This window comes from Notothenia rossii (assembly GCF_949606895.1).
Source record: "Notothenia rossii genome assembly, chromosome: 11".
Taxonomy (NCBI): Eukaryota; Metazoa; Chordata; class Actinopteri; order Perciformes; family Nototheniidae; genus Notothenia; species Notothenia rossii.
The window spans coordinates 35582231-35609314 of record NC_136910.1 but is presented as its reverse complement, the minus strand read 5'-3'; the positions used below and the strand labels follow the sequence as shown (position 1 = coordinate 35609314).

At 39.7% G+C, this 27084-nt stretch overlaps 1 protein-coding gene across 7 annotated transcripts in view; it reads right to left on the bottom strand.

Moving 5' to 3' along the window:
- Window positions 1–26121, bottom strand: part of fcho2 (FCH and mu domain containing endocytic adaptor 2) — a 57157-nt gene extending 31036 nt beyond the window's left edge. For 3 of the 7 annotated variants that reach the window (XM_079659506.1, XM_079659507.1, XM_079659508.1), the window contains exons 1-7: window positions 25956–26119; window positions 13891–13982; window positions 9511–9585; window positions 9271–9412; window positions 6399–6551; window positions 6055–6159; window positions 4825–4923 (exon numbers count right to left, since the gene is read on the bottom strand). In XM_079659506.1, coding sequence (XP_079515632.1) covers window positions 4825–4923; window positions 6055–6159; window positions 6399–6551; window positions 9271–9412; window positions 9511–9585; window positions 13891–13982; window positions 25956–25988 — 699 coding nt within the window. In that variant the 5' untranslated portion in view covers window positions 25989–26119. Of the gene's footprint in view, window positions 1–4824; window positions 4924–6054; window positions 6160–6398; window positions 6552–9270; window positions 9413–9510; window positions 9586–13890; window positions 13983–25955 lie in introns of all 7 variants that reach the window. The other 4 variants (XM_079659502.1, XM_079659504.1, XM_079659505.1 and 1 more) reach the window with 2 other exon arrangements.
- Window positions 26122–27084: the final 963 nt, after the last annotated feature.

The window sequence follows — 27084 nt, the reverse complement described above, 5'->3', positions numbered from 1 at the left end:
TGAGGGTTTGTGACTACAGACCGTTTACATGCAGAAAAACCTTCATAATACACAAGGGGACGGGTAATAACCGGAAAAGCATGACATGGGCCCTTTAATGACTTTGTATGCTGCAGGATAGCTTGTGAATTCACTCCAGGTGGAACTAAAGTCTAATTTAAAACTTGATTATATTTCACATCATTAATTCAAATCTGCAAAGTAACTAAAGGTATTAAATAAATGTAGTGGAGTAAAATTCAATTCAACAGTCAATACTAACTCCACTGTTGACCTGGTGAGAGTGCAGACCACCCCTGTCTCCTCTGATAAAGTGACACACATGTCTTCAGCAGTTCCTGTTCACCTGCCAGTTAGGATGTTTACTGAGAACACACACACTACTATCACACCCAGCGGTGCAGGCCTCTTCACAGGCGCTTTGAATGTCAATAAGAAGCTGCTGATGAAGCTTCAAGGTCATTTCGTCTTTCCTCATCACAATGAAGAATGATGCCTAAAATCAGTGGAGTCACCATTTAAGCTTCTACCTGTTTGTTTTGACATATTGTCTATTCATACTTTTAATCTGTTGGAAACTATTTGGAAAGCTTTTATTGGTTGAATAAATAATTAAAGTTAAACGATTTATATATAACAATACAAAAATAGTTTGACTGTATATATATATCTTATTGCTATCTCGTTTCAATATTGAAAATTGACCTTTCCTCATTTACCTTCAGCTTACCTCACTCCATTAGCACACATTTCATATGAACTATTGAAAACCATATAAGAGTTTACTTTAATTTGTCTTTCAATTCTTAATTTTGCTCTTGTGTGCAGAAATAATCAGGCACAGTGGATATAACTGTAAATGTACTGTATCGCAAGTCTTTGGACAAGGTACGTGTCACTTATTGTTGCCGCTTTGAACTATATTACCGGTTACATTGGATTTATTTAAGTAAGAACATCTGTCAATATAACAATACATTGGGTAATAAAATATCATTTAAGAATTAATCAGTGGGACAAAACTCAAGAAAACTGTTTTGGAGGTTTATATTAAACAGTTTCTTGCTCGAAGGAAAATTACAGCACAACCTGTTAGACCCCAAGCCTGTTTTTCAGGTCACAGGCTCGAAAATGACATTCCCAGAACAAATGACCATAACTACACTTCTAAAAAGGGGAAATTAATAATCTTTTTTCTCAAGTAATGATAAAACCTGTGAGTTGGATGTAGAAAAGTCAGAATCAATATAGATGTTTTTTATTTTAAAGAAAAGTCAGATTGAACATAGTAAAAAAAATGTAAATTATAGTGTCCGTCCAAAGATTCTTTTTTTACTTACAGTGAAAACTAACCTTGGATGATGGGTTAGTAGACTAAAAGCTTTAGGAATCCAAAGTACAACATATAATAAGTACCCTGTATCAAGATTGATGCAAAACAATTGACATTTGACCTTTTTAGAGAGATTTAGCTAAACAAAACCACTTCTGGGGTCATTTTGGTGGATTTTCCATATCTCCGGCCCCCCTTGGTCGATTTTGATGATTCACATCTCTTTCTAACCGTCAGAGTCAATGGAATCGAGGGAAAGTTCTCCATACACACACAGGTTACTAAATAAGGAGTGATAGTGACGCGTAGAAAAACCGGAAGCTGCGCTAGACTCTGGTGGCTACCATTAGCAGCTCATTTTTGTTCTCAGATTTTTGCATAAAAATTGAATTATGGGCTATCAATAATTTTTTCAAAGTGACAGACACATTGCTATAACCTTTGGATTAACCTTCAGCCGCTTTTTTCTCGTTTTAATGCCATTGAACACGACTTTTGATCAGAATAACAGCTAAAGTGAGCATATCTCCATGTTTTGCTACCTAAAGCTACTCGCGTGTTGTCTGTCTTTGCTTCCCCTGTCACGAGTTCTGATCGCTAAGTGATGATCCTTATACTTCTATAATCTGTGGAATCTCAGGATGTTAGCTAAGCTTGTTTGTGCAGACCCAATAAGTATATTGATCGGTATAGCTAGAGTTCTGTGCTAACGGCCTTAATATTGTTTTGGCCGTCGCTAATTCAGAGGCTTTTAAAAAAAAAAAACATAGATATGAAACATTCATAGTTTATTAAATCTTAAGAAGCCCTCAGACACTTTTGCTTGCAGATGTTGTGATTTCGTTCCCTTCGGCAGGTCCGTGGGGTTTAAGAGGTATCATTCAAAAATGCAAGTATATGTAAACGTATGAATGTGTGTGTGTTAGCTTGTCAGCATCAGGGCCTGTGGGCTCAGACAGTGACTAAGCACAATGTTGCTTCACCCTCCTCCCTCACCCTCTTGCCTCCCCCTTATGTGATACTAGGCTTGAAGAATCCGGCGGATTGCAAACAACTTTAAGGTGCATACCGCCACCTCCGGAGTCGGCTTGACTAAGTTTGCATTTATAAAGAATGCACACGTGTTTAATCGTTAATGTCAGATATGTAGGCCTACTAAGTAAATACATTTGTTCCTGCTCAAGATTAGATTCAACTCTAATGTTATTGCACATATTACAGGTACTGAGACAACGAAATGCAGTTTAGCTTCTAACCAGGAGTGCAACAAGCAGTAAAGAGAAAAGTAATGTACACAATCTATAGAATAAAATATAGAATGAATTGAATGATGAATAAACAGTGAGGGGTATGAATACACTAGATATACACAGCAGCCTGTGAGCAGTATGAACAGTGTGTATGAATATGCTAAGATATATAAAGTATAAAAACGGTAAGCAGTGCAAGCATAGTATAACATATATAGATATTAATTTCATGATGATAAACATTGTGGAACAATGATGAAAAATGTGAATGGAAGTGGCGACGTAAAACTGACACAAAACAACAACAAACTTTTGCCGAGCCAATTGGAGAGTTTCATCACCAGCACGGGGTAAAAACCACCAATGAGCGTTCAGCTCGAGATACCAGCGAGTCGTTTCCCATCAAGCATTTCGCTTCCGCAGCCCTTGGAGAGGAACTGCGCCGCCTCGCCGCGCCTCGCTCTCAAGGCTGCGGGCGTCTTTGTCCCGCGAGATTTCAACGTCTCATGTAGGCGAGCCTCCAGAGCAAGTTGGACAAAATGACTAACCATCATGCAACGCACGAGCAAGATGTTGATCGCAATTGCGCAGGTCTCGCTTGTCTCAAACAAGCCTACTAACATCCCATAGTCCCTCATATTCGGTCTTCAGAGTATTGACCACTAAATCACTATTTCCTTGTGTGCTCAGGTTTTTCTTGTTTATGGTGGACTACCGTAATTTTCGGACTATAAGCCGCGCCTTTTCCCCCATTTTTCGACCCTGCGGCTTATATAACGGTGCGGCTAATCTATGGATTTTTACAGCTAACGGCTACTAGGGGACCTCCTAAATCTATGGATTTTACAGGTTACAGTCCACCACCTTTAACTCTATGGGCTCTATGGCCGGTCCGTGCCCCCCACCTTTAAGCGGCAGGCTCCAGCAGGAAAAGCTGGAGGCCGGAAAAGACTGAGACAGGTAGCGCACAAATGTAAAAGTGGAACCGAGAGTGGGACGAGAGACAGAACGAGAGCAAGACAGACAGACATTACGAGAGCGAGACAGTTTGTCCCCGTACCACTGGTTGAAAACCACTGCTGTAGATCACTGTCGGTACGTGCGCTGGGAGCGCACCGTTTAAGTTTGAAAGTTGAAAAGTTTGTGTGTCTGAAACGCTATGTCATACAGTACAGTTTATACAGCACAGTACATGTTCTGTAGCTACTATTGCACTAAATGCTAACACTTGAATACGTTAAGCAAATATGCAACTTGTTTGTTGAAATGTTAATAAAATTGGAGCTTCCTCAAACAGCCATCTCTTTCCCGACAATCCCCTCTGTGCACGAACCCTTACATATGGTAATTAAACATTAAAACACCTGCGGTTTATAGTCCAGTGCGGCTTATATATGTACACATCATTCAATTTAGCTGCTGCGGCTTATATTCAGGTGCGCCTTATAGTCCGAAAATTACGGTAGTCATATTTTCATTTGTTTCAGCAACAGGCAGCACTGGCCATCTCCTGCCCAAACTGTGAGGCTGAATAACCTGCGGTAGCCTGTCGCTCCACATCTTTTCCAAAGTGCAGACCAGGCTGCAGACTGGACTGAGACCCTTTTGGTGGAGCTGTGACGCCATCTATGGGCAACAGCAGAACTACATCACAGCATCAGCTCAGAGAAGCTTCAGATGAATGAGAACAGAGCAACAGATTGTCGTTAGTCTTTCTGTGTGGCGCTGGTAAGTATGATTGCTGAATAAATAAATGAAAATAAATCTCTGGTTAATGTTAGATTCTGATTAATATAGCTGTGGATAATGTTTGAAAGCCTTTAAAATCGTAATTGAATTTAACTTGATGCCATATCCTCAAACCTAAACACAATCTAGCAGGAACAAACGCGCCTAGTGCAGCACTTCTAACTTTCTGACACAGGATTTGACGAGTGTTTGGACTTCTGGAGGTGTTTTAGATAGGCTGAGAGGGAGTTTTGATCAGTTTTTAATTGCCTGGCATAAAAGGCTGAATGGCCCATTTCCTGGTTCTTAGTTAAACGATTAGCGAGATCAAAGACGACACTAATTGATATGACACACAGTGAACCCAATGAGTGGAGCCACAGGTCAACAAGACACCTACTCCACCCACAGGAATGTTTCAGAGCGTGTGTGTGTGTGTGTGTGTGTGTGTGTGTGTGTGTGTGTGTGTGTGTGTGTGTGTGTGTGTGTGTGTGTGTGTGTGTGCACACTCACCTCTCCTATTTGAACGTGTGTTTCCTCGACGGACTGCGAGTATGACTGGATGATCTCCTTCATGTGGAGAGTGTGGTTTTCTTCAATGTCTTGGAATTTCTAAAAAAACAGGGCGAGGTGAGTTATGGCACGGTGGAGCAACAAACATATCAAATGAGTTTCATGCACAATCTGCATCATGGTGTCGTTTAACAGGCATGAAAACAAAAACAAGTTATGGATGAAATGCAGAATAGGAAACTTCACTTCCTTATTCTGCCCCAGCCGCTTCCTGCGTGTCTGTTTGGGTAGTCTATCGTGCTCTCACACACTTTAGTTCAGTGGTGTAAAGTAACTTAGTACATTTACTCTTCTTCCACCTCTGCTATAGTTCCTGGCGTCTCTTATTCCATACATGAGACACATGGACGGAGGTTCATTTTGGCCTCAAGCAGTAGTATGGTGTAGACTAAATACTAGTGTTTACTCCCATTTAAGTCTGACTCAGGGTTAACCGAGGAGATAATCAAAGTGAGGATGCAGAGGAAGAAGAAACCACAAGCTCAGAGATAAAGAGCCACACGCTCCTGCATCTACACTACAGAGACAAATAAATAAGGCTTTTGTCCTTCTCCACGGAAACAGATAGCATATGCTCACACACAGACACGCTCGAAACAAAGAGGACACACATGTAGGACCCCTGGTGATGTCAGAACACATGTGTTCAGTGTTTATAACTCATGTCCACATGTGCTGCGTTTGAGATGAGCCGTAGACTGTGATCCTGGGGGGAGCAGTGCTGCTTTCGCTAGGGGGGAAACAGAAACGCTACGCTAACTGGAAACATTTCTGGTGGCGGTGAGGGAGGATATGGAGGCCAAATTCTGTTGATCTGATTTTAATTTGGAGTTTATCTAATCAGTCCTTCAATATGGATCCAATCAGGGTTTTCCACAACGATTCCGTTACAGAGGAAAAAACACAATCTGGAGATGATACAGGGCATGAATTGTGACACACACACACAAACACACACACACACACACACACACACACACACACACACACACACACACACACACACACACACACACACACACACACACACACACACACACACACACACACACACACACACACACACACACACACACACACACACACACACACACACACACACACACACACACACACACACACACACACACACACACACACACACACACACACACACACACACACACACACCTGTGCTGTTTCTGCCATCTTCTGTTCAAACTCTGACTTGGCGGCAGCATATTTCTCCACGTATGACTTGTAGGTTTCCGTGGCCTTTTTGGCTTTCACTCCAGCCTGCAAAGTATAAACAGCCATCATCAGTTTATGTACGATACACAAAGGCCCTCTGTTTTCACAGATCGACTGACAAATCAGCAAGGAAACCGAGCTCCACTTAACTTCTGAAGCCAAGCCGCTTCTGGGGTTAAAGTTTCTGTATAGAGTGGAGTGTTAAGGCACTTCATCATGCCTTATTACTAAAACCATGACTATGAGGGTGTGTGTGTGTGTGTACGTCATTTGTGACCTCCCACCTTGTCCACATCTCTCTGGGTGGCCCCCTCTTTGCGGAGGCGCTCCTGCTCCACGGTTTTGGCATTGTAGATCTCCTTGGACTTCTGCAGAGCCTGAGAGGTGGTCTGGATGTTCTGCACAGCCTCAAGGGTGGACGCCACCTCTTCTTTTGTCTGAAAACATACACATGAATAAAATATGATATGTCAGCTACTAACTATGCAGCTATTGTATAGTTAACGTAATACAGTAAACACTTGTCTTGGAATCCCCTTGTTTATCATAACTTAGTTACGCTAATAACTTCCTTTCAAATTTTTAACAATTCAAATGTTTAAAAATACTTTGTCTTCTGATTTTGAGGCGAATTGTGTCCATATTTATTTCATTTTTATTGCTGGGCCAATGTATTTGTTCATGGCCTCTCTGTGGCCATGGTTATGTTAGCATTTTAAATTGTTGTGAGTGTTTGTGTTGTGATTCATTTCTGTTGGTTGTGTTGTGACTTGATTTGGTTTGGTCATTTTGTTTTGTTTCCTCTTCACTGTGTTGCTGTTTGTACTATGTTAGGACCCCATTAAAAGTGAGATGGTTCATCTCAAGGAGTTTATCCTAAATAAATAAGTTTCAGTTAATAACAAACTCAATTTCAGTGTAGACAGAGGTCCTTTACGGCTCTATTAAAACCCTTTTGCAGTCCTTCAGTTTTATTCTGCAGCATGTGATAAAGAACTGCATAGCACAGCAGGAAGCAGTTAAAATTATATAGCGGCTGTTAAAAAATATATAAGTCTCTGCATTTGTTCTTAATAAACCACATTTGTTCCATCTGCAAAGCTCGTCACATTGGCTTACTTTAAGGACATAAAAGTGTTAAATAAAGGGGTAATGACAGTGGCCACACAGTAAGCTTGGTCGTTTGTTTTACTCATCACCGTCTCTGAACCCTATTTGTTTCTCATTTTGACACATTTATGGTATAATGTAAACATCCCTGGAGTAAGCTAAATAAATTATGTAGGCTTTCTCAGGAGCCACTCCAAGACTCAGAGTGTTTATTTTGTGTTATTCACACTGCTTAGCTACAGTATTCACTGTGTCTGCAAGTAAGCCAAGAAACACAGAGTGAGAGGAGCAGGGAGTGTGGGGAGGTGATGGAGAGGCGCTGTGACGGAGAGGCGCTGTGATGGAGAGGCGCTGCGACGGAGAGGCGCTGTGACAGCTTTTTGTCATGCTGAAAGCACAAACACAACTCCTGTGCTCTGAGCATGTCAGTTGGAGTTATGACATCATCGTGTTCCATGACACAGGTGTTTATATTTGAGCTAACGACGAGTCCAGAGACCAAAGGTTTCCATGGTAATGTGGAGTAATCAGTGAGAGGAGAGCATTTTCATTGCTCTGAATGAGAGATAAACCTCTTAGATGTGAACGTTTTGTTGAAAAACCGTAACAAATATCAGTGAAATTTCAAAGCGTGAAGCATGTCAAGGAACTTAAGCATCTGAAGTGTGCTTTTTGTGTACTTTCGGGTCAATAATGTGGCCTTTTTGGCAGATTAACTAAAAAGGTTTACGGCTGCTATGGTGGGGAAAGATGAGGCTGAATTTACAATGGGGTTTAATAGAGACATGTTGAAATGTTTTGTCACTTCATGCCCTCAAGAGGCATTTTGTTTAATTATTTTGCTTAATCTTTTTTTATTTTTCAAGCTACGAGATGTCTTCCTACGTTTGTCATGAAAAATGATGTCTCAGGAATGTAGGATTTGGGAATTATGGCAGGTTTAAAAGAAAATAGGAAGAAAGAATTAAATCTGTCCTCCACTTTAGCTGTGACATCACGCACTCTAAAATCTGAAGAAGGCCTCTTTACCAAGGTCTGAACAATGTTTAATATATCTAAAAGTATGAATCAGATTCAAAAGTTGTGTTACACGAATAATTAAAGAAAGATTTGTAACATTTTAAAGTTGGAATGAGGTTTCTGAGTGAAAGTATGAAGGAGCAGTTAGCAGTTGAAGTCGCATGAAGATTTTTCAAGTCTGAAGAGTTTCTCCATTGACTTCCATGTTAAAGATGTGATGAATTATGGGATATATCTCTGGAATTATGAAAGTTATGAATGAGAAAAGTAATAGCCATCGATTCCCGACCGAGCTGAACGTTTTGATGTTTGAATGGAGTTTCTGCGATATGGAATGTGGGAGCAGAAGAGGCGCAAAATAACCCGGCGGAATAATAAAGAATTTCGTGCGACGAAGAACAGATATTACCAATAACGGAGGAAGAAATAGAGGTGAGAAAAGGTCCATCTTTAAACTCTTATTTTGTAATGTTAACCACTTGTAAAAAACAAGGTTTATGGGAAAGAATGGCAGACCAAAAGGGAACATTTCGGTATTGATGATGCCAAAACCTGTTTCTCATCCACGTTCCTGATTTAAATTCCCATTCCTCAATATTACTCTGTATTTTAGTGAGGTTTTTTTGGGGCGATAAAGTTGTCTTTGCAATTTATATTTTTAAACACTTTTAATGCAGATAACTCCTTGATTGACTTTTAAAAATAAGTATTTTACCCAGAAGAATAATTGTTGTTATCATCTATTTTCATCCAAAAGCCCCAAAAATAATTTTAAAGGTGTAAATGTAAAAAGTCAATATAGCGTGGCTTTAGCCAATTTTGAATCTTGGACTACAGACTTGCAACGTTTGGACTGTAGAAAAACAAATACATCTGGTATTCCTCTCATCACAGAATTGACATAATGGTGGCTTTTCAATGTTAAAGATGTTATTATTCAGAGACGTTTTATTACAGCAGCTTCAGTTAAAACATCATTTGCGATTTGAGAAAGTGATTGCCACATTTCTTTTTCGATCTCTTTACCTTTTTGTGTGCTTTGGCCTGCTCCTCCACATACTTCTGGACCTCTTTTATAAGTTCCTGTAGTTTCCTCACCAGCTCCATGTGACAGCTGGCAAGCTTCTCTGTTGACGTCTTGACCACATCCCACACCGGAGCAAAAGTCCTGGGATTAAACAGAAAATATCCATCAGAGGATAGAAAAACTTATATTAATGCAAACTAGTCTTCACTCTGGAAAACTACAATGCTGTGCACACTCACCCGAGCTGAGAAAAGTTGCCCGCTGACTTGGCAAGTTTGGTCATAGACCTGGCATACGCCTCTTCAATAGTACTCCTAGAATCGAGCAAAAATAAAGATTCATTTTTAAATAGTTATAAATGATCACAAATAACAGTTTAAATAACCACAAAGTTAACAACGCCATGTCACCAAAGTTAACATAACAATGCCCTTAAAATATGTAGTCTCACAACGTTTTTCAAAGTTTGTGCAACTAGGTTCAAATAGGGCATGTCCCCAGAGCCAGAGTAGATCCCAGCCAGAAACACCCACTAACAACTAGCAACATACATGTTTGACTACATGCACAGTGTGAGGGAAATACGTGTGGTTCCTCTTGTGATGTGTTCATATTAACATCATGTCGGAGCTGACAAGAGTATGAAAGCTAGTGTTTGAATCCCCTGCTTCCCTCAATTTCCCTTTTTATTCTTTGATTCTGCAGCAAAGTGACAGGAGTTCAAAAAACACACACACAAAAAAAGCTGCAGCAGTGTTATAGTGAAACTCTGAATTATGCATGTCTCATTTAGCCTGCCTCTCTCTGCAAGTCACGTCACAGGAGGGAGGTGGGCCAGGGGGAAACGGGACACACGTGCACACACACAGACATCATAAACACACACAGGTACCTGCCAGCAAACATCCAACATTGCACAACAACATAGATAGAAATGCATTATAGGAAACTTCCTCATCTCTCTGTGAGCCAAGAATGGAAGTTTATTCGTATACCTTTTGCATTTTTACTGACAAAGTGCCAGGAGAAACCTCTGCCTTTTAATAAAAACATTTTAAAAAACGTCGTAGTGTTTGTACAGAGCTTACCACAATGACATTTTTAAATGCGTGTTTTACTGAAAGATTCTTTTTACACAGCTCTTTTTTTATGTTGGTCACACTTGTCAAGCCAGACAACCTCTTAACATGACGTTAAGCTTTGTTCATGTTTCCTGTCTCATATGTTGGAGGTTGCGTCCTATGTTAGTTGCCATGTACTATTCAAGAACCCTGCTACCCTAATGTGGCTTAAGGCGTCTAACTCTTGTAATTCTTAGGGCTAAGGTCTTATTATTTCCATCTTTTTTTTATATGGATATGATAAATGGTTTTGACCTGAAGCAGACTGTATTTGGTGAAAACATTGTTTTTTTAAATGATGACCACATTTAAATCACAAATGGTGATTCTTGATTCACGTCATACGCTGAAACTGCAGTGAGCTCACACAGTGACAAGATAAAGGATACTCAAAACAGCTAAACACTAAAGAAATTCTACTTACAGCTCAAAAGTGAACAGTTATATAGTGACTGGAGCTCACACACCTGTTTCTTTCAGGTCAGATAACTGTGATTAATCTCTTAAAATATGTTGTACGGACCTGTGTGCACCTGTTGGAGATTGTTCATTTCTATTTAGCTCTTGTAAAAGAATGTTGTATTGAAAGAAATCTGAGGTATATTCAAACAGTGCATGTAGATTCTTTGTCCAGCAGAGGGAGCCATTGTGCAGTATTCTAAAGTACAAAACAAAACATAAGCCTGGGAACTGAAACACCCAAGCCATCCTAGAAACTTGGACAGTGTTTATAAAACTAAGCAAAAATAAGCAATAATGTTACAATACAAATAATTAAATGAATCTCTTGTCTCTTTTACAGATGATGTATCGATTCATTTGTTTAGTATAAAACAGACATTCCAGCTGACTGAATAAAGTGTTAATAATTAAGCACAGTTAAAAGCTTAAAGATGATTTATTAGAAAGAATCAGTCTGAATGGTTTAAACAGTGACAGAGCTTTACCATTGGTGCATTTGCCATTGTACACAGAAATTCTTCAAAAAGAGAATGGTTTTAATTTAGGGCCCCTGCCACCAGGAATAATGTGATAAAGAAGCTTATTTTCCCTGTGACCCAGCCATTAAGGTAATGTAACATAACCTTAGCTTTGTTTATTATTAATAAGACTTCCAGTTTTACAATAAATCCAGTAGATGGAGCACATTAAAGCCTGCACCCAGTGTTATAATGAAGTGTCTGAGTGACGCAGTGAGAGAGCTGGAATCCACGGTTTAATTCCAGCGGTCGCCCATCCATCATGCGGCAGGTTATAAACACACACCTCTGACACAGGGAGGCTAATCTCTGTGGATGTGGAAATCATTTTGTAAAGAAGGTATTATTATGGTATTATCCAGATGCAGACACTGGGGGTGTGTTACATAATTCCAGGGTAGAGATAGGCCAGGGGTGTCAAACTCAAATACACAGTGGGCCAAAATAAAAAAAAATGGGTACTAGTCGTTGGCAGGACTGGTTCAACGTTTATTGCAAAACTTATTGAAATGAACTTATTGCACATATTAAACCTGGAACTAACAAAGCTTATATGATTGCCTATAAAAACAACATTAAATAGTCTGTTGCATTCATTTCTTATGGCTCTATCTGCAGAGCCATTTCTTATCAAAAAAACTATTTCCCTCAAAGAAAAAACCAAACAGGCCCTGTTGTCATGAGAGGAAAAAAGTACAAAAGAAAACACCCATTGAAACTCAGTGTGCTGCTCTGTGATGCTGGTTCAAACCAGACACTTGGCATCTCATCTTGGGTGCAAGGTCATCAATGTTTGGGGTCAGGCTCTGAGCTGAGGAGACCCTCCGGATGGAGTGAAGGTGTGCGTGCAATATACCAGCGGGCCAGATCTAATAGTAATTTAAAATTATCCTGCGGGCCGAAATTAAATCCACCAAGGGCCTGATTTGGCCCCCGGGCCTTGAGTTTGACACATGTGGGCTAAGTTTTATGCTTCTTTCACAAAGAGGTTAGGCTTGCATAACATTACCACAATAATCTACACCCACCTTCAGGTGTTACATGTATTCGTCTTTCAATGCTTGACTTGTATGTGGATATATTTATTTATTTTGTACACATGTCTCTTTACAACGAGCAACTGATCTTAACAAGACTACCTGTTTAAATAAAGGACTCAATACAAATCATTCATTACATTTACAGTTCATTTATCTGATAAATATTGATTACCTCCTTGAAAAAAAATTCATCTTCATGAGAGAACTACAGCTGAAATGATTAGTTGATTTATTGAATAGTTAATCGAGAATAAAAAAATGGACAGATAGTTTGATTATCACTAAATCATTTCAGGGATTTTTAAAATAAAGGCTGTACTATTTTTATATATTTATTTATATGCCTTTTTTATATTGTTTTCTTTATTTTGTGTATGTTTGTATATACATTTTTTGTGGTATATATTTTCATCTTTGGGACAGTGTAAAACTGAATTTTGGTCTCCCTGTTTGCAACACAATCACAGATATTGATGATAAAATTGACTTGTATATTCTATATTTTTTGCTTCTTAAATATGAGGTTAAACTGCTTTTCTTTGTCATATATATATATTCAGGGTTCATACACTTTTTCACCAATGATTTTCAATGACTTCTCCATGATCTTTACCTTATTTTCTATGATCAAAAAAAGGACTCTCAGCGGTACCACTGAAACATTTTTATATGAACATGGTAAGCTGGAAAATAAAGGTCTGCATATGAAACATGCTGTGCCTATCTAAAACAAATCGAATAGTAGGCTTACTAGCTCCTACAGACTAGCCACTGTAGACTAGAGGGCGTGATTGTAAAATCTCTCACCAGCTAAATACCTCGACAGTTAAAGGCCATTTTACGTTTCATTACTATACAGTATTTATTATCGTTATAGTATTACTATTTTGGCGATTCAATAAAATATAAATTATATTTGATGCAACTTTGGTTACATTTCCATGACTTTTCCAAAACTTTGGGAAAAATATTGTTTTCCATAACGTTTCCAGGGCCTGGAATTTGCATTTTGAATTTCCATGACTTTTCCAGATTTTTAATGACCGTAGGAACCCTGAGTATTACAGTGAAATTCATTTCTTTTTGGTTCTCTGACTAATCGCAGACTGAACCAATAATGAACAAATAACTAGGAGGATTTATTCTTAAGGAATATAATGTAAAAAAGTTGAGGCTCAACTTGGAACAAACCCATATGGTTTGAGATGTATTTAGCAATCAGCCACATTCAGAGTGGTTCGAATAGCAGCTAAGTACTTGGGTGTTACTACAGGAACAGGATCTGCTGGTGCTGTTTGGGAAGTACATTTCAAATACAAAGAAAACCACACAACAGGTAATACATGTATTGAAGAAGAAACACATCACAGCAGGCTAATGAGTAACTTATTGTATGTACTGGATTCACATGTTGTTAACTACGTAGAGAGGGCCACCTCCTCAGATCAAGTGAAGTGTGTCAGAGTGCCATATCCTACCTTTCTCTGATGAAGTCGGTCAGCTCCTTTGAGGAAATCTGGCCATGCTTCATGTTATGGTAGAGCACATCAAAGCCATTGTTTTTTTCACCCTGCATTTCAAAGACAAAAAAGGAATGCAGATAGATGAGTCACAGCACCAAGCCCAACAAACAACAACAACAACTTTGTACTGACGTTACCGTGATGGCCTTTTCTAAAAGCAGGACTCTGATTGTCTGCATAGCGTCCAGCTGCATGTGCAGAAGCCTCTGGTCAACCATACTCATCTTTGCCATGTTTGAGAGAAATGTATGTTCAAAAAAAATGTATGAAGTGTTGTGGACTGGTCTATGTCTGGGGCAGATAATGTAACAGATAGAGGTCTGTCCGTCTGTGTTCCCGTTGCCATGCCACCTGGGGACGGGTGTCCAGTTGCACTGATGCCCTAAAAAAATTGCAGATACCTCTGAATAATTTAAATTAATGAAAAATGTTGGTTTTCCATTTAAGATTGTTTTTAATAATCACAAATGACCCTTAAAGTAAAGATAGAGTGACACCCTCTTACTACTACTACTGATATTAAATGTTTTAATAATGAAAAAAGATTATTTGTGTACCACATACTTATATAATCCAACAAACAGAATACACAAAATATGAATGAAGGCAATTCAATACATAAAAGTAAAAAAGCACAATGAATTCAAAGGACAATATTAACATAATAAATACAAATTAGTTTTTGTTTTTGTATTCTTTCACCAAGCTACCTCCTTTATCAGAGCTGGACCAATCAATCAGCCAGGCTGACATGTTCATATTAGCTTATTGCAGACTTATAAAATGAGTAACCATTAGATTGTTTTTCCAACAGAAGGCCCTGATAAGTTTGTATTTGATATTGTGTGTTGTTGTGTACGATATGTATTATGCTGACTATCAGCATGCTAGGACTGATAAGGCCTTTGCAGACTGTATTGAAAACAGCCAATAAATCCCCTTCAGATTCAGATAATAAACTCTGAACTTCACTATTACAGTAGATAGGCCAGGTGGCCTCTGCTAGAATGACTTTGATGGTGCTGGCTGGGTTTGTATTCAAGATAAGAGCTATGCTGATTTGGAGAACAGTTATTGACCTGACCCTACCTCTCTGGCTGTCTGTAGTAGAGTTGACAAGGCAGGCATGTTGGTCATACAAATGATGTTCGGCTGAAGGAGCCGACTGTAGACTTTGGTACAAAGCAGAGAAATAATTCTCCATTATTATAGACAGGTCCTCGTGGGGAGGGTAGTTAGATTGTGTATTTTGGTGGCCACCTCACAGAAGGCCTGACCTGGGAGCAGCATACTGACTTGTGGAAAGGCAGAGGCACTTGAGAAAGTTCCTGGGAGTTTCTACTCCAGCAGCACTAAGCGTTTCCTTACTGTCTGGTGAGCCAACAGAAGAGGACAGAACCACATGTCCCTACAAATAGGGGTTTGTTCTGCTGGACACACAATAGGCAGTGCTTGACCCCGCATAAGAATATGTACACCCTGTGATGGACAACAATATTAAGGATCCAACCTTTCAGATCACAGCCTTTTCTCCCTGTTTAGGTCAAGAAGATCAAAAGTGAATACACCAGAGGCTCAGCAATAGCTTGTGCATCGATATCACTAGGATCTTAATGAGGTCACTAACTTTAACCCCCACAGAACTCACTTTCTTTTATTTAAAACGTTTTAATGCACAAATTGAAGGACCAGGCAGCATGACATTTCATTGAAATTGTACCTGATTATTTGATACATGGTCTACACGCCTGACACACCTAAAACACAAACACCTTCTTGGCATTTCCCACAACAGAAAAATCACTTCCTCAATGACCTCCTTCAGGCCGTCTATTCAGTGACAGAGGGAATAGAACCATGGCTTGAAGCTAGGAAGTGCCTTTAAAAGTCTTCTCTCTCTTCTAAAGCAAATGGTCAAATATAATAGATTCTGCTGAACAGCATGCAAAGAACTGAACAATAGCTCTACCCACATGCAGACAGATAAGGAAAGTCATATGTTCAGTGAAATGTAATCATGATAACACAGCAGTTTATCCTCATTCTTGTCTAAAATCTGCCAGCAAACTTTGTTTCACCTCAACCCGAGAGTCACAGATACTTCCTGGTTCCTGGAGCAATACACTGTCAGCAGTTCGGTAAACAGGCAGCTTTAACAAGTCCTTGTTTTTGCACATTAACAAAGAGTAAAGGTCAAAATGAAGCTCAGAGGTAGCTCTGATATAACTCTGTTTAGAGAGCAAATAGACATTAAAAAGGAAAGCCCTCTTTGGGCTGCAGCTCACTGACCTATATTCAACCCCAGCGAGCAGACCACTGAGATTAGCTTCCTGTTGTAACAAGATAACCGTAACAAAGTAAAAGTTTAGCAGTAACCCGGCCTGCAGAAAACAGCATGACATGCAAACTTCTGCACGCATTAGATGTCAAGACGGGAAGGTGAGACACCGACCATAACAGCTGACCTTATGTCCTCCATTATAGGGCTGCACGATTTGGGGAAATCATCTAATTGCGGTTTTTCTGACAGATTTTGCAATAGAGAGGCGAAGTCCCTCCCCTTCCGGTGGGACTCATGGGACCTTATTTCGGAAAAAGTTTGTACTGAAGTCAATGGGGAGAGAAAGATTATCTTTCGATCCCGTTTGAATTGTGCCATGAATTACACATAAGATGTTTGTCAATCTTAAAAAATCATTTCCATGTCAAAAAAGTCCCAGTTTGTCGTAAAACTGTTGAAATATAAGACTATGAAAAATACGCAACTAGAAAGACTACAAATCCCAGAATCCCGGTCCCGCATGCTGGCTCTTACGGAACCGACTAACTCAACATGCCCAGACTTGGAGTGATTTTCACCTCTTTTAATACTTTCCGCCTCGTTCTGAAAGAAAGAAATGAAATGTGCCAACGTGACGGCCGTCTTGGTGTGTGGTGCGAGACGGGAGATGTAGTTCATTGAGCAGTTTCACACAAAAAAAAGTGTTACTTCACACTTTTACGACACGTTTTTATTTTTTATACTTGTAAAATTATCTTTTAAATTGACAAACATCATGTGTGTAATTCGTGGCACAATTCAAACGGGATCGAAAGATAATCTTTCTCTCTCCATTGACTTCAATACATAACTTTTCCGAAATAAGGTCCCATGGAGGTCCACCGGAAGGGGAGGGACTTCGCCTCTCCATAGAGTGTGCTTGATTATGGCAAAAATCATAATCTCGATTATTTGGGTCAATAATTGAGATCACGATTATTAAAAACGATTATCCATTTACTTTGAAAACATCAATTTATTGAAAAAAGAAATGTGTCGTGTGTTTTTAACAGTTGATTACCCTGAACTTTAAGCATAATTCAATTAAAAAAAAGAAAAAAAAGAATCGTTTTATTTTGATTATGTTGTTTTCATAATCGTTGCAAGCCAAAATCTTAATTGCGATTAAAATACGATGAATTGAGCAGCCCTACTGTGCACCTAAACGAAACACAAAGAGAGACAAACATCGACAATTGGCCAATCAGTCGACAAAACAGGGAAGTGACGAAAAGTGAGTGAAAACACACAGCGGCCCAGAACAGAGCAGAACAGGAAGAGACTCCATTCTGTGCAACAACTAACTGTGCTCATGTGGAATGTAATATCAATGAATACAAAATGAAAAATAAAAACAAACACAGGAAACTGCTCGGGGCGTTTCAGCAGCCATGTTACAATATAAATTCTGCAAAAAAGATAATCCTACAAAAGCAGGAGGCAAGAATGAACCCCCTTGAAACCAACCAGAAATGTCTAAGAATTTGAAGTTAAATAGAAATGTCTATATTTGTCTACTGGCTAGTTCAGGATTGTACAACCGGGAGAATTGGAGAAGTGACACTGGTCTACCGCACAGTTTCTCAATATCCTATTCTGGACACTCATTGATGAAAGCCTCCCTACTGGGTGTTTAATATTCCAACCACACATTGTGAAATTCAGAAGTGGTCTTTATTCTTGGATTTAGATGGAGAGGTTTGAAACTCCCTGCCCCACCCAAAAGAGAGGATGACATGCTGAGAGGTTAGCACACATGTCACTCACAGTCTGTTTCAGCAAAAGCACAGTATGCCGCTGAGACAGCTTCCAACAGACTGAATAGTGTCAGCTGTTCCATATCCAAACACTGCCAATATTAACACAGAAACAGATTGCTTTAGTTTTCTCTTCAGCACTGTCCCATCTAGCAAATAAACATAATAAGCATGGTATCAAAATGGCAACATTTGCCAAATGAAAAAAATCTAAGGGCATGAAGTTTAAATGCTTTCGAAAATACATCATATAAAAAAAACCGAACGCAGGCAGGTTGGAAAAGGACACATATTCAGATTGCTGTTTGGGGTTTTCACCTTTCCTGAATTGTGCTATAAAGGTTTTTGTGCATCTGCAAGGTATATGTAGGAATCCTGAAGTCAAATGTAATACCTTTTAAGACTTTTCTACTAAGACCCTTTCCATACATTTTAAGACCTCATCGCCACTTCGAGTTTTAACCGGTTACATTGGCGACACACTTTAACTCACATTGACTATACAGTATTGATTGTCCTTCCTCCTTATCTTCCAACCATTTGGACGCAGACTCGCATTTCCCCATAACGATGTTGTTTAACAACCGGCGTAAACGGACCTTCGCGCGCTATCAAGCAGTGAGCGTGCGATGTCCTGTTCAGATGACGTCAAACCCAACGGGATGCCATAAATAAACTACACAGAATCACACTACACACCTACGCAATGATTACATTCAGGCAGACTGTAGAATACAACCTCTTTGGACAATTTATAGACTTATTGAAAACAAGCCACAAAATGTAATACCTTGGAAAACGCCGTTTAATACTTTTTAATAGCCTTAATTTCCGCACCCTAATCTAAATGGTGTTGCTGCAAAGGTTAAAATCCCTGTGTTCCCTCCACTCCCCCCCCTGCCTGAAACACCTCCATTGGACTCCTTTGTTTACCTCCGTAAAATAGTGACATCACTATGTACAACCGCGCTTCTAGTGGCTAGTGCTCCAACATATTGTACATGCTAACGGGTGAGACATCTCTCAGAGGTTGACCAATTACAACAGAGCCGGCCAGCTAACCAATCAGAGCAGACTGGGCTCTGGTTTCAAACAGAGGGTGAAAAGAGGTGCTGCAGCACAGGCAGTATGAGAAAAATAAAGAGCCTTTTGAACATTAAAGTATGAAATTTGTCGCAGAAGAGGCACAAATACTAATATGAAACTGAAAATGGGCAGAAAGCTAGAGAGACTTATACAGTGAGTACTGCCTTGCACACAGCTGTTAAAAGCAGTAAGGATATATATACATAAAGTAGCACATTGCGCACAGTTGTTAAAAGCAGCAATATGACATATACACATATAGAACAGGCTTGAAAACGAGCAGAGCATATAGATAGAGGCAGCAAAAATAGAGTTTACTGCTGACATGTGCAAGAGTGAATCATGCATTGTTTTTATTGGTTGCTGCTGGAAGATCTATAAGTGTTTCATTTTCTGATTGAATTGAATTATATTCCACTCTCTTCAACCTCAGTCAGACAAAATGACTTGCTGTAGACGCGCTTCCTTCAACAGAATAGTTTAACGTCCTCTACCCATTAGTATTGGCTCTTATGGGTATATAGGCCACACATTCTTACACAAGAACCTAAATCCTGTGCTAAGTCTACACGGCTCACTACAGGGGACTCAGCGTCTTGAATGCTTGAGGCTGACATGAAAAAATGTAGGTAATAGCCTGGCAACTAGACAGCTTACGTCATGGTTACATGTGCACTAATGCTCTTGCTGGAAGAGTGGTTTCACTCATGAGCAAGGAGAAGGTGAGCTTTGATGGAAAAAGCAGGAACCTTACCTCATTACCAATTAAAGCAGAATTGAATACACACCAAGACATATACGTTCAGGTTATTTGTGGTATTTAGACTGACACAGGTCTGTTTCCCAAGCAGAAGTGAGCTGCTGAGGGTTCATGGAGTTCTTCACTGAAGTTATAATTATTAACTAAACAACAGCTTTGCATTAGTGAGAAAGCTTTGACTCTTGATTCTGCCCCCACTTTCCTCGTGGCAATTTAACCATTTCATTTCTAATCATTCCTTTTACTTCATGGACAATAGCAACATGTCAAAATAGTCATTTTAGAAACATTTGAGAATTGAATCTGAACTTGGAGTGGGCTATATGGTTAATGATTCAAAAGAGACGAAAATAAAGTTCAGCAAGCTCTACCAATCAGCTACTAATGGCGCTTTTCCACTGCAGCACGTTTTCTTTTGCTTTTCCACTAGGGTTAGCTCAGGGCTACTTTTTCACCTTTTTTCCAAAACCGAGGTTCTTACCGGGCCAACAACCGGGCTGAATATGCTAAACTAGTGACGTAAACACTCTCGACTGCTGAATGGTCAGAGAGAATCGCTGGCAAGGGGGCTACAACTACAACAACATGGACATATTTTACCGTGATTTAAATTGTAACGTTTCAAAATGATGCCGAAGTAACAACACACTGACTGTCTGCAGACAAGACGGCAGGAGAAAAACCTTTTAAAATGCGTGTTTTCTGAATGAAGATTGGGTCGACCAGGCTAAGCTAACGTTGTATATGCTCCGTCCAAACTCACAACAACGGCCTACAGACAGAAATAAACCAGCGACTGTGTTCACCATGACACAGACAGTCTGTGAATTGTACTGGTTTAACTTTAGTCTGGTTTCTGAACAGATATGAGTGCTAACAGCTAACGGATGATGTTTTGGTTTTGTGGCTCGCATTGAAGATGACGTCACGGCACTTTTACGCAGCGTCGCTCTGCCCGCCGAACAGCCGATCGCCCCGCCTACACTGCGTTACTATAGTACTATACCGCAGTTACTAAACTGTGATGGAAATGCAGCTTAAAGTGAGCCTGGCCTGCCAAGACCAAACTAAGCTGTGCTAAGCCATGCTAGGTCCTGCAGTGGAAAAGCGCCATAAGAACACAAAAGGCACACTCCACAAAACACTACGTGATGTTTAAATACATGTTTAAGCAAAAGCATCAAACTTTCCCTTGTTGTAGCTTTTCAAATGTGAAGATTCACTACTTAGAGTCTTCATGATATTTAACCTGATTTATTTTGGGGTGTTACACTGCTTCTTGCACAGAACCAGCAACTTAAAGACTTCAACTTGGCAATAGATAACTGTAAGGGCATTTTACAGTGAAAAAGGTCGACGTTTCAGCCCTATTTGTCCTGTTAATGTTTTGTCCTTGAATACAAAATATAGAAACACAGAGACCTAAATACACCATATAATAAAATAACCAAAAGGACACAGCAGTCTCATAAATGCCCTATTGACACTCTTTCTCATTTGTATTGAGCAAACAGACACCTGCGTCAATAATTGAGTCTATTTAAAGTATGAGATACAGGAAGTGGCAGAATCAAAAGGCTCGGTTCAAGTCTGTTTCATGAAGCCGGGGCCAGAACACACACCACAGACTGCTGTTGGAATACACACAGGATTGTGTTTTCACACAACAGTAACATCCCTGTTATTACAGGGTGAGAAACACAACAAGAGACAGTTACAAGGCCAATGTTTAATCTGAGAAAACACCTTTAAGGACTGATAAACAAAACCACAGAGCTGCAGTTTGTCATGTAACATCTGCCGGGCAGAGGAGGACAGGAATTCACTTTCTTTCTTTCGGAGCATAAAACCAGTTCCAAGCTCCTGTGTTTAGGGAATCCAGTGTTTATGGCCTGACACGCACTAAGGCATCTCGTGACAGAGAGAGCTGCTTATCTTCCAATATTTTACTGCCTATTGCTTTAAACTAAAATGAAAAACTAAGATAGAAATTCTTCCATTCATTTTATTATCATACATGGTCTTATTTTAAAGGTAGTGTCCATCTAGGGGCTATAACTAATGAGAAGTGTCATTATTTTTATTTTATTAATCAAGAAAATAATCTAGTGATAAATTACTAATAGAAAAAATAGTTAACTGCAGCCTTAATACATGATTTGCACAGCATTTCTATGGAAATAAAACTTCTGAATAGGATTAACTAAATATAATGTGCTTAAAATAGAATATTAGACTACACCTAAGACAATAAAAGATGTGCTGCTTCAATGTTAAATGTTAAATACACCATATTGCTAAGCAGGCTGCAAAGTACATTAGCTTTACCAAAAACCTATTTCTCTTCATTTTTAAAGCAAACTAACAAAAAGGATTGGTCACTGCTGTAGAGTACATAGTATGTGCATTCATTATGGTGCAAAATGTATCACATGTAGCCGAAGTGTCCATAGGAAGTCTCGGTTATATCATTTCCACTAGCAGCTCAGTAAACAGGAAACAAGCAGGTGCTCAGAGTGTCCCGGGGGACATTACTGTGTTCAGGTCAAAACACTGGAAAGAATTATACTGCACACTTCTAGTGAGGATTCAACAACACGAGCCTCTCTCCAGACAGACGGTACACGATGGCCTGGTGTAGTCCCCGGAGCCTCATGCACAGAGCGGGGAGACAGCAGCATGACATCACAGTGTCTGCCCCGGGTCATGTGACCAGGGAGGTCTGGGAGCGGTGCACTGAGCTGTCACATCAGACAAACAGAGCGTAGTATGTGGTGAGCACACACAGCCGGGCTTTGTTTGGGGGATAAACATAACACTACTTAGAGTCGGGCTGGGACATCAAGTGTATGGCTACTGGAATAATCCCAGGAAAGGTGCCTTTACCACAAAGCAAGACCCATTTAAGCCCCTGGTAACCCAGTCTACATTGCATCTCATCATTTATTTACTACTACTACTACTACAATAAGCAGTATTTAATTTCACTGTACAGTATTTGATTTCACTTCCTGTCTTTCTTATCTTATTCCATTGACATGTATACAGACTCCTGCAAATACTTTGTCACTTACAACATTCTATGACATGAATATAGTTGACTACCGTATATCTGCATTCCTTGCACATTGGACTTGAAACATAATCTTCAATTATTCTGTACCCTGTTTCTTCGTGCACTAATTTTTTTTTTATTTGACTGCCTTTTAAAGGTTGAAAAAGGATTTCATCAGACACAAATGATAAAAATGAAAACAACCACCATGAGGAAGGATATGTGTTACGACGAGTGCAACCACAAGTCAATGTTGATCCAAACCGTTTCACCTAAGGGGACGGTATTCTCAATCTCAGCAAGATCTTCCCTCTACAGATAAAGAGTGAAAGCAACATGGAAGTGTGTGAAAGCTGAAAGGAAATGTCACTATTGTTGATCTCTTCTTGTTACTTTGGTTTTTGCTGTTATTGCAACACTTGAGCGATAGTGACTGTGAAAACTGGAGTGTGAGAACTCACTCTCTCACACACACACACACACACACACACACACACACACACACACACACACACACACACACACACACACACACACACACACACACACACACACACACACACACACACACACACACACACACACACACACACACACACACACACACACACACACACACACACACACACACACACACACACACACACACACACACACACACACACACACACACACACACACACACACACACACACACACACACACACACACACACACACACACACACACACACACACACACACACACACACACACACACACCAGGGAGGAGAAAGACATCCCGCCAACACTGTTTGCTTATCACGCTTCCATCTGATTTTCCCATGACTCCACATTAAACATGTACTTATCATAGAAGTATTGCTAAAAAAAACTTAAGTTCAGGCCAACTACCTGCTGCTTTTGCTAACTTGACATGTGTCTGAGATATTTCAGCACATGTGGGGACAATCTCACATGCAGACTTTCCTCAACAGGCCTCAGTTCACTTAAGCTTACTGGTGCACATTTCACAAAGAAAAAGGGAAACGGACATGCGAAACTTGAACACGAACCTACTGAGCGGAAATGTAGCAGGGACAACAACAAAAAAAGTGCTGCAGCTTTGACAGAGAGACGCCATGGCGGTTCCATGTCTGGCTCCTAATTCCTAAAGAACATGTTTATTCAGCTGAGGGGACATGTTGTCTATCACAGATTCATGCCAAGATTGCACTCAAAGAAGAGAATCATTGAAAATGTATCCTGGCCACAGAGTGAAAGAGCACAGAGCGGAGACAGGTGTATTCTCAAAAGTGTGTCTGCTTGTGGGGATGATTTGTAGTCAAGTCAAAGGGAAATGGGTGCAACTCCTAATGCCTAGTGTGTGTGTGTCCTGCATGTTAAACACACAGCTGATCTTTGCCATCACTGGATTCTCTTGTGTTCCCATACAGGGCACAAAGGGCAGATTGAAGAATCAAGAGCGTCTCGGCTCTCCTCTCCTCCATTTAGTTCATGATGAAGTCTCCTTTAGAAAAGGGCTTTTGGGTTGACAGCACTGCGCTTTTAAAAATGACTTTACTTAATGTAATGTTCAGTAACACAGCTAATGTTATCAGCTGTGTTAGCTGGTAGTGAGGTCCACTGAGGCTACAAACCAAAGCTGTGTTTCCCGCATTAGAGAAGACGGAGATGCAATATGAGTGTTGGCTATGTGACAGTACTTTGTATTGTAGCATAAGCCTGGAAAATAGTAATGTATCACCTTCTTAATCAACAAAGAAGCACTTAATCCATTCAAATATGTATCATTCTTCATTCGCCAAATATACACAACAATTTGACTTGGTGAATGATACAGCGCATTAAAAGAATAAAGCTAAAGTTGAAAAGGTTAATATAAGAAGTTGAAGAAGGTTAAAATACAATAGTTATACACATTATCATATCCAAATTCCGAGCAATAACTATACTGCATACTACCTCAGGTATTACACAGTGCATATGCATGCAATATGAATTTTAATTGAAGCACTACATTTTTAACAAGCTGTATCATCTTAACCAACAAAGCAAAGCAATAACACAGTTATTAGCAAATACATCCCATTTGCAGTCGTCCCATTTATCTTTGCCTATTGATCAAAACCCTTTAGGGTGGTCAACCAAGATAACAGAATTAACAACTGTCTAAATGACTCAACACAAATTAAAACATGACCCATACTTGCAACAGTGGTATCAATGCATACAATCGTTGGCCTTAGCTTAGAGCTGTTAGCCCAAATAAAGCTGGAATTTCTCTCACTTTCAATAACAGTCTATTTTTAGGACTTTAGGGTTTTGCAAAAGCAATACAAAAAGACCAACAGTTTGTTGTAAAGGGAGCACTGAGGAGGAAATTATTCGGTTGTTTGGTTAAGACATTGCTTTTACTTTTCAACCTGCTACCGCAGCCACGTCAAATCGGAAGAGAAAATGTCCTTTCGGAAGTAAATAGATAACACTGTATACCGCTTATTAGTAATACAGATACCTCAGCACTCGCTATATAAATATAGGCTTAATATCTGATACAGTAGGAGAGTGATTTCGTGTTTTTTAAAGCTGTTCTCTAACTTACTAAACATCTGGTCTCTCACTGAAACTTTGTTACGGAAGAAAATGACGCGTACGTCCAGGGGCTGTGACTGACAGCCAATGTGACCAATAGCATTCAAGGAAATGACCATAAACATTCCACGCAAGCCTGAGACAGCCAATTAGCGGGAGCAAGGGTGGACTCTTCGAGGTTTCAAGTTAGATGGGTTACAGAGGCCCAAACCCCCGGGGTGGCAAAAATAATAATCGCCGAGGAAAATGAACGATGGCCGGGGAGCTGCTGACCAGTAAGTCTGGCGGCACCGGACACCACCGGGTAGACAGCAGCAAGCTATGAACCTCTGCAACGTTAATAACATTTGATTCCTGGCTGACATGGCCATGATAGGGAGGGAACACAGCAACAGAATAATAAGGAATAGCACCGGTTGTAAACAACGTGAATAAAAGCACCACCTACCCAGAAATTCTCTAGGAAGTAGGGCATTATCATCTTGTTTTATTCCTCTTCGCCGCAACTCTTAAATATGTTGTAAGGCAACTTTTAACGCGTAAATCATCCACCGTCCTCCCCCCGTTTCTGTTGTATCTGCCTTTCCCCGTTTTCCTCCTCTCCCCTTTCTTCTCCCTCCCCACCTAAAGACTCCACCTCCACCCGTCTGTATTGCATCTCTCTCCCCTATGGCTTCTTCCCGTTTACATTTTATGAAAGAAATAGCGCCTCCTTTGGCCGATTAACACTAGTTCGGTAAAATGCTGCCTTCATGTGTTTCACGTAAACTCCTGTACTCATGTAGGCTGTTGCAGTGGTATATTGAACGAAAGAAAGCTGCGAATTAGTCTAAAAACTGTCTGTCATAATTGACTGATAACATAAAAAGCGAAAAATAAACAGTTGCTAGCTCAGATACATACGAAATAACATAATAGTTTATTGTATCATATTATATTAAGCCATTTTCCAACCAGCTGTGAACACAACTTGTGAAGTTTACTCTTCAATCATCTAATAATTCCGATTTATTGTATGTTTGTCAGGGAGGATTTTTTTACACATTTTCTTTAAACTCACAAAAAAGAAAAACAATGATTGATTATTTGTGGTACCATGGGTTGTTTAACATTTATGAATGTAATTTAACATTCTTTTTGATCCAAAAGTTAACTATAGGTTCATTGTTAACCCTCTATGGTACGCACTATGATGCCATTTTGGGGGAAAATATTTGGAGAGTTTTTTTGTCATAGAATAGACCAAATAAACATAATCTAAAGAAATGTTCAAGAAATAATTATTGGGGGGTAGGCCTACTTTTTGGGTCCCAAACAACCGGAAATTAGAGCAATTTCTGAGTGCTGGGTTTCTTTCTCGACAATACATTGTCATATTGGCACAGCTTCTATTACAATAGTGTGTAGCGTTTGGACAATTAATAGGAAATCAGTGTTTGTGGTGCCCAAACAATTATTCACAAATGTTTGCTTTCTATCTTAATGCATGTGAAATGGGGGTGAATGGGGTGAAATTGTTCTTTTTAAATACAAATTAAGTAGAGTAAATACCTATGTATTAATGTTGTTGGTCTAAT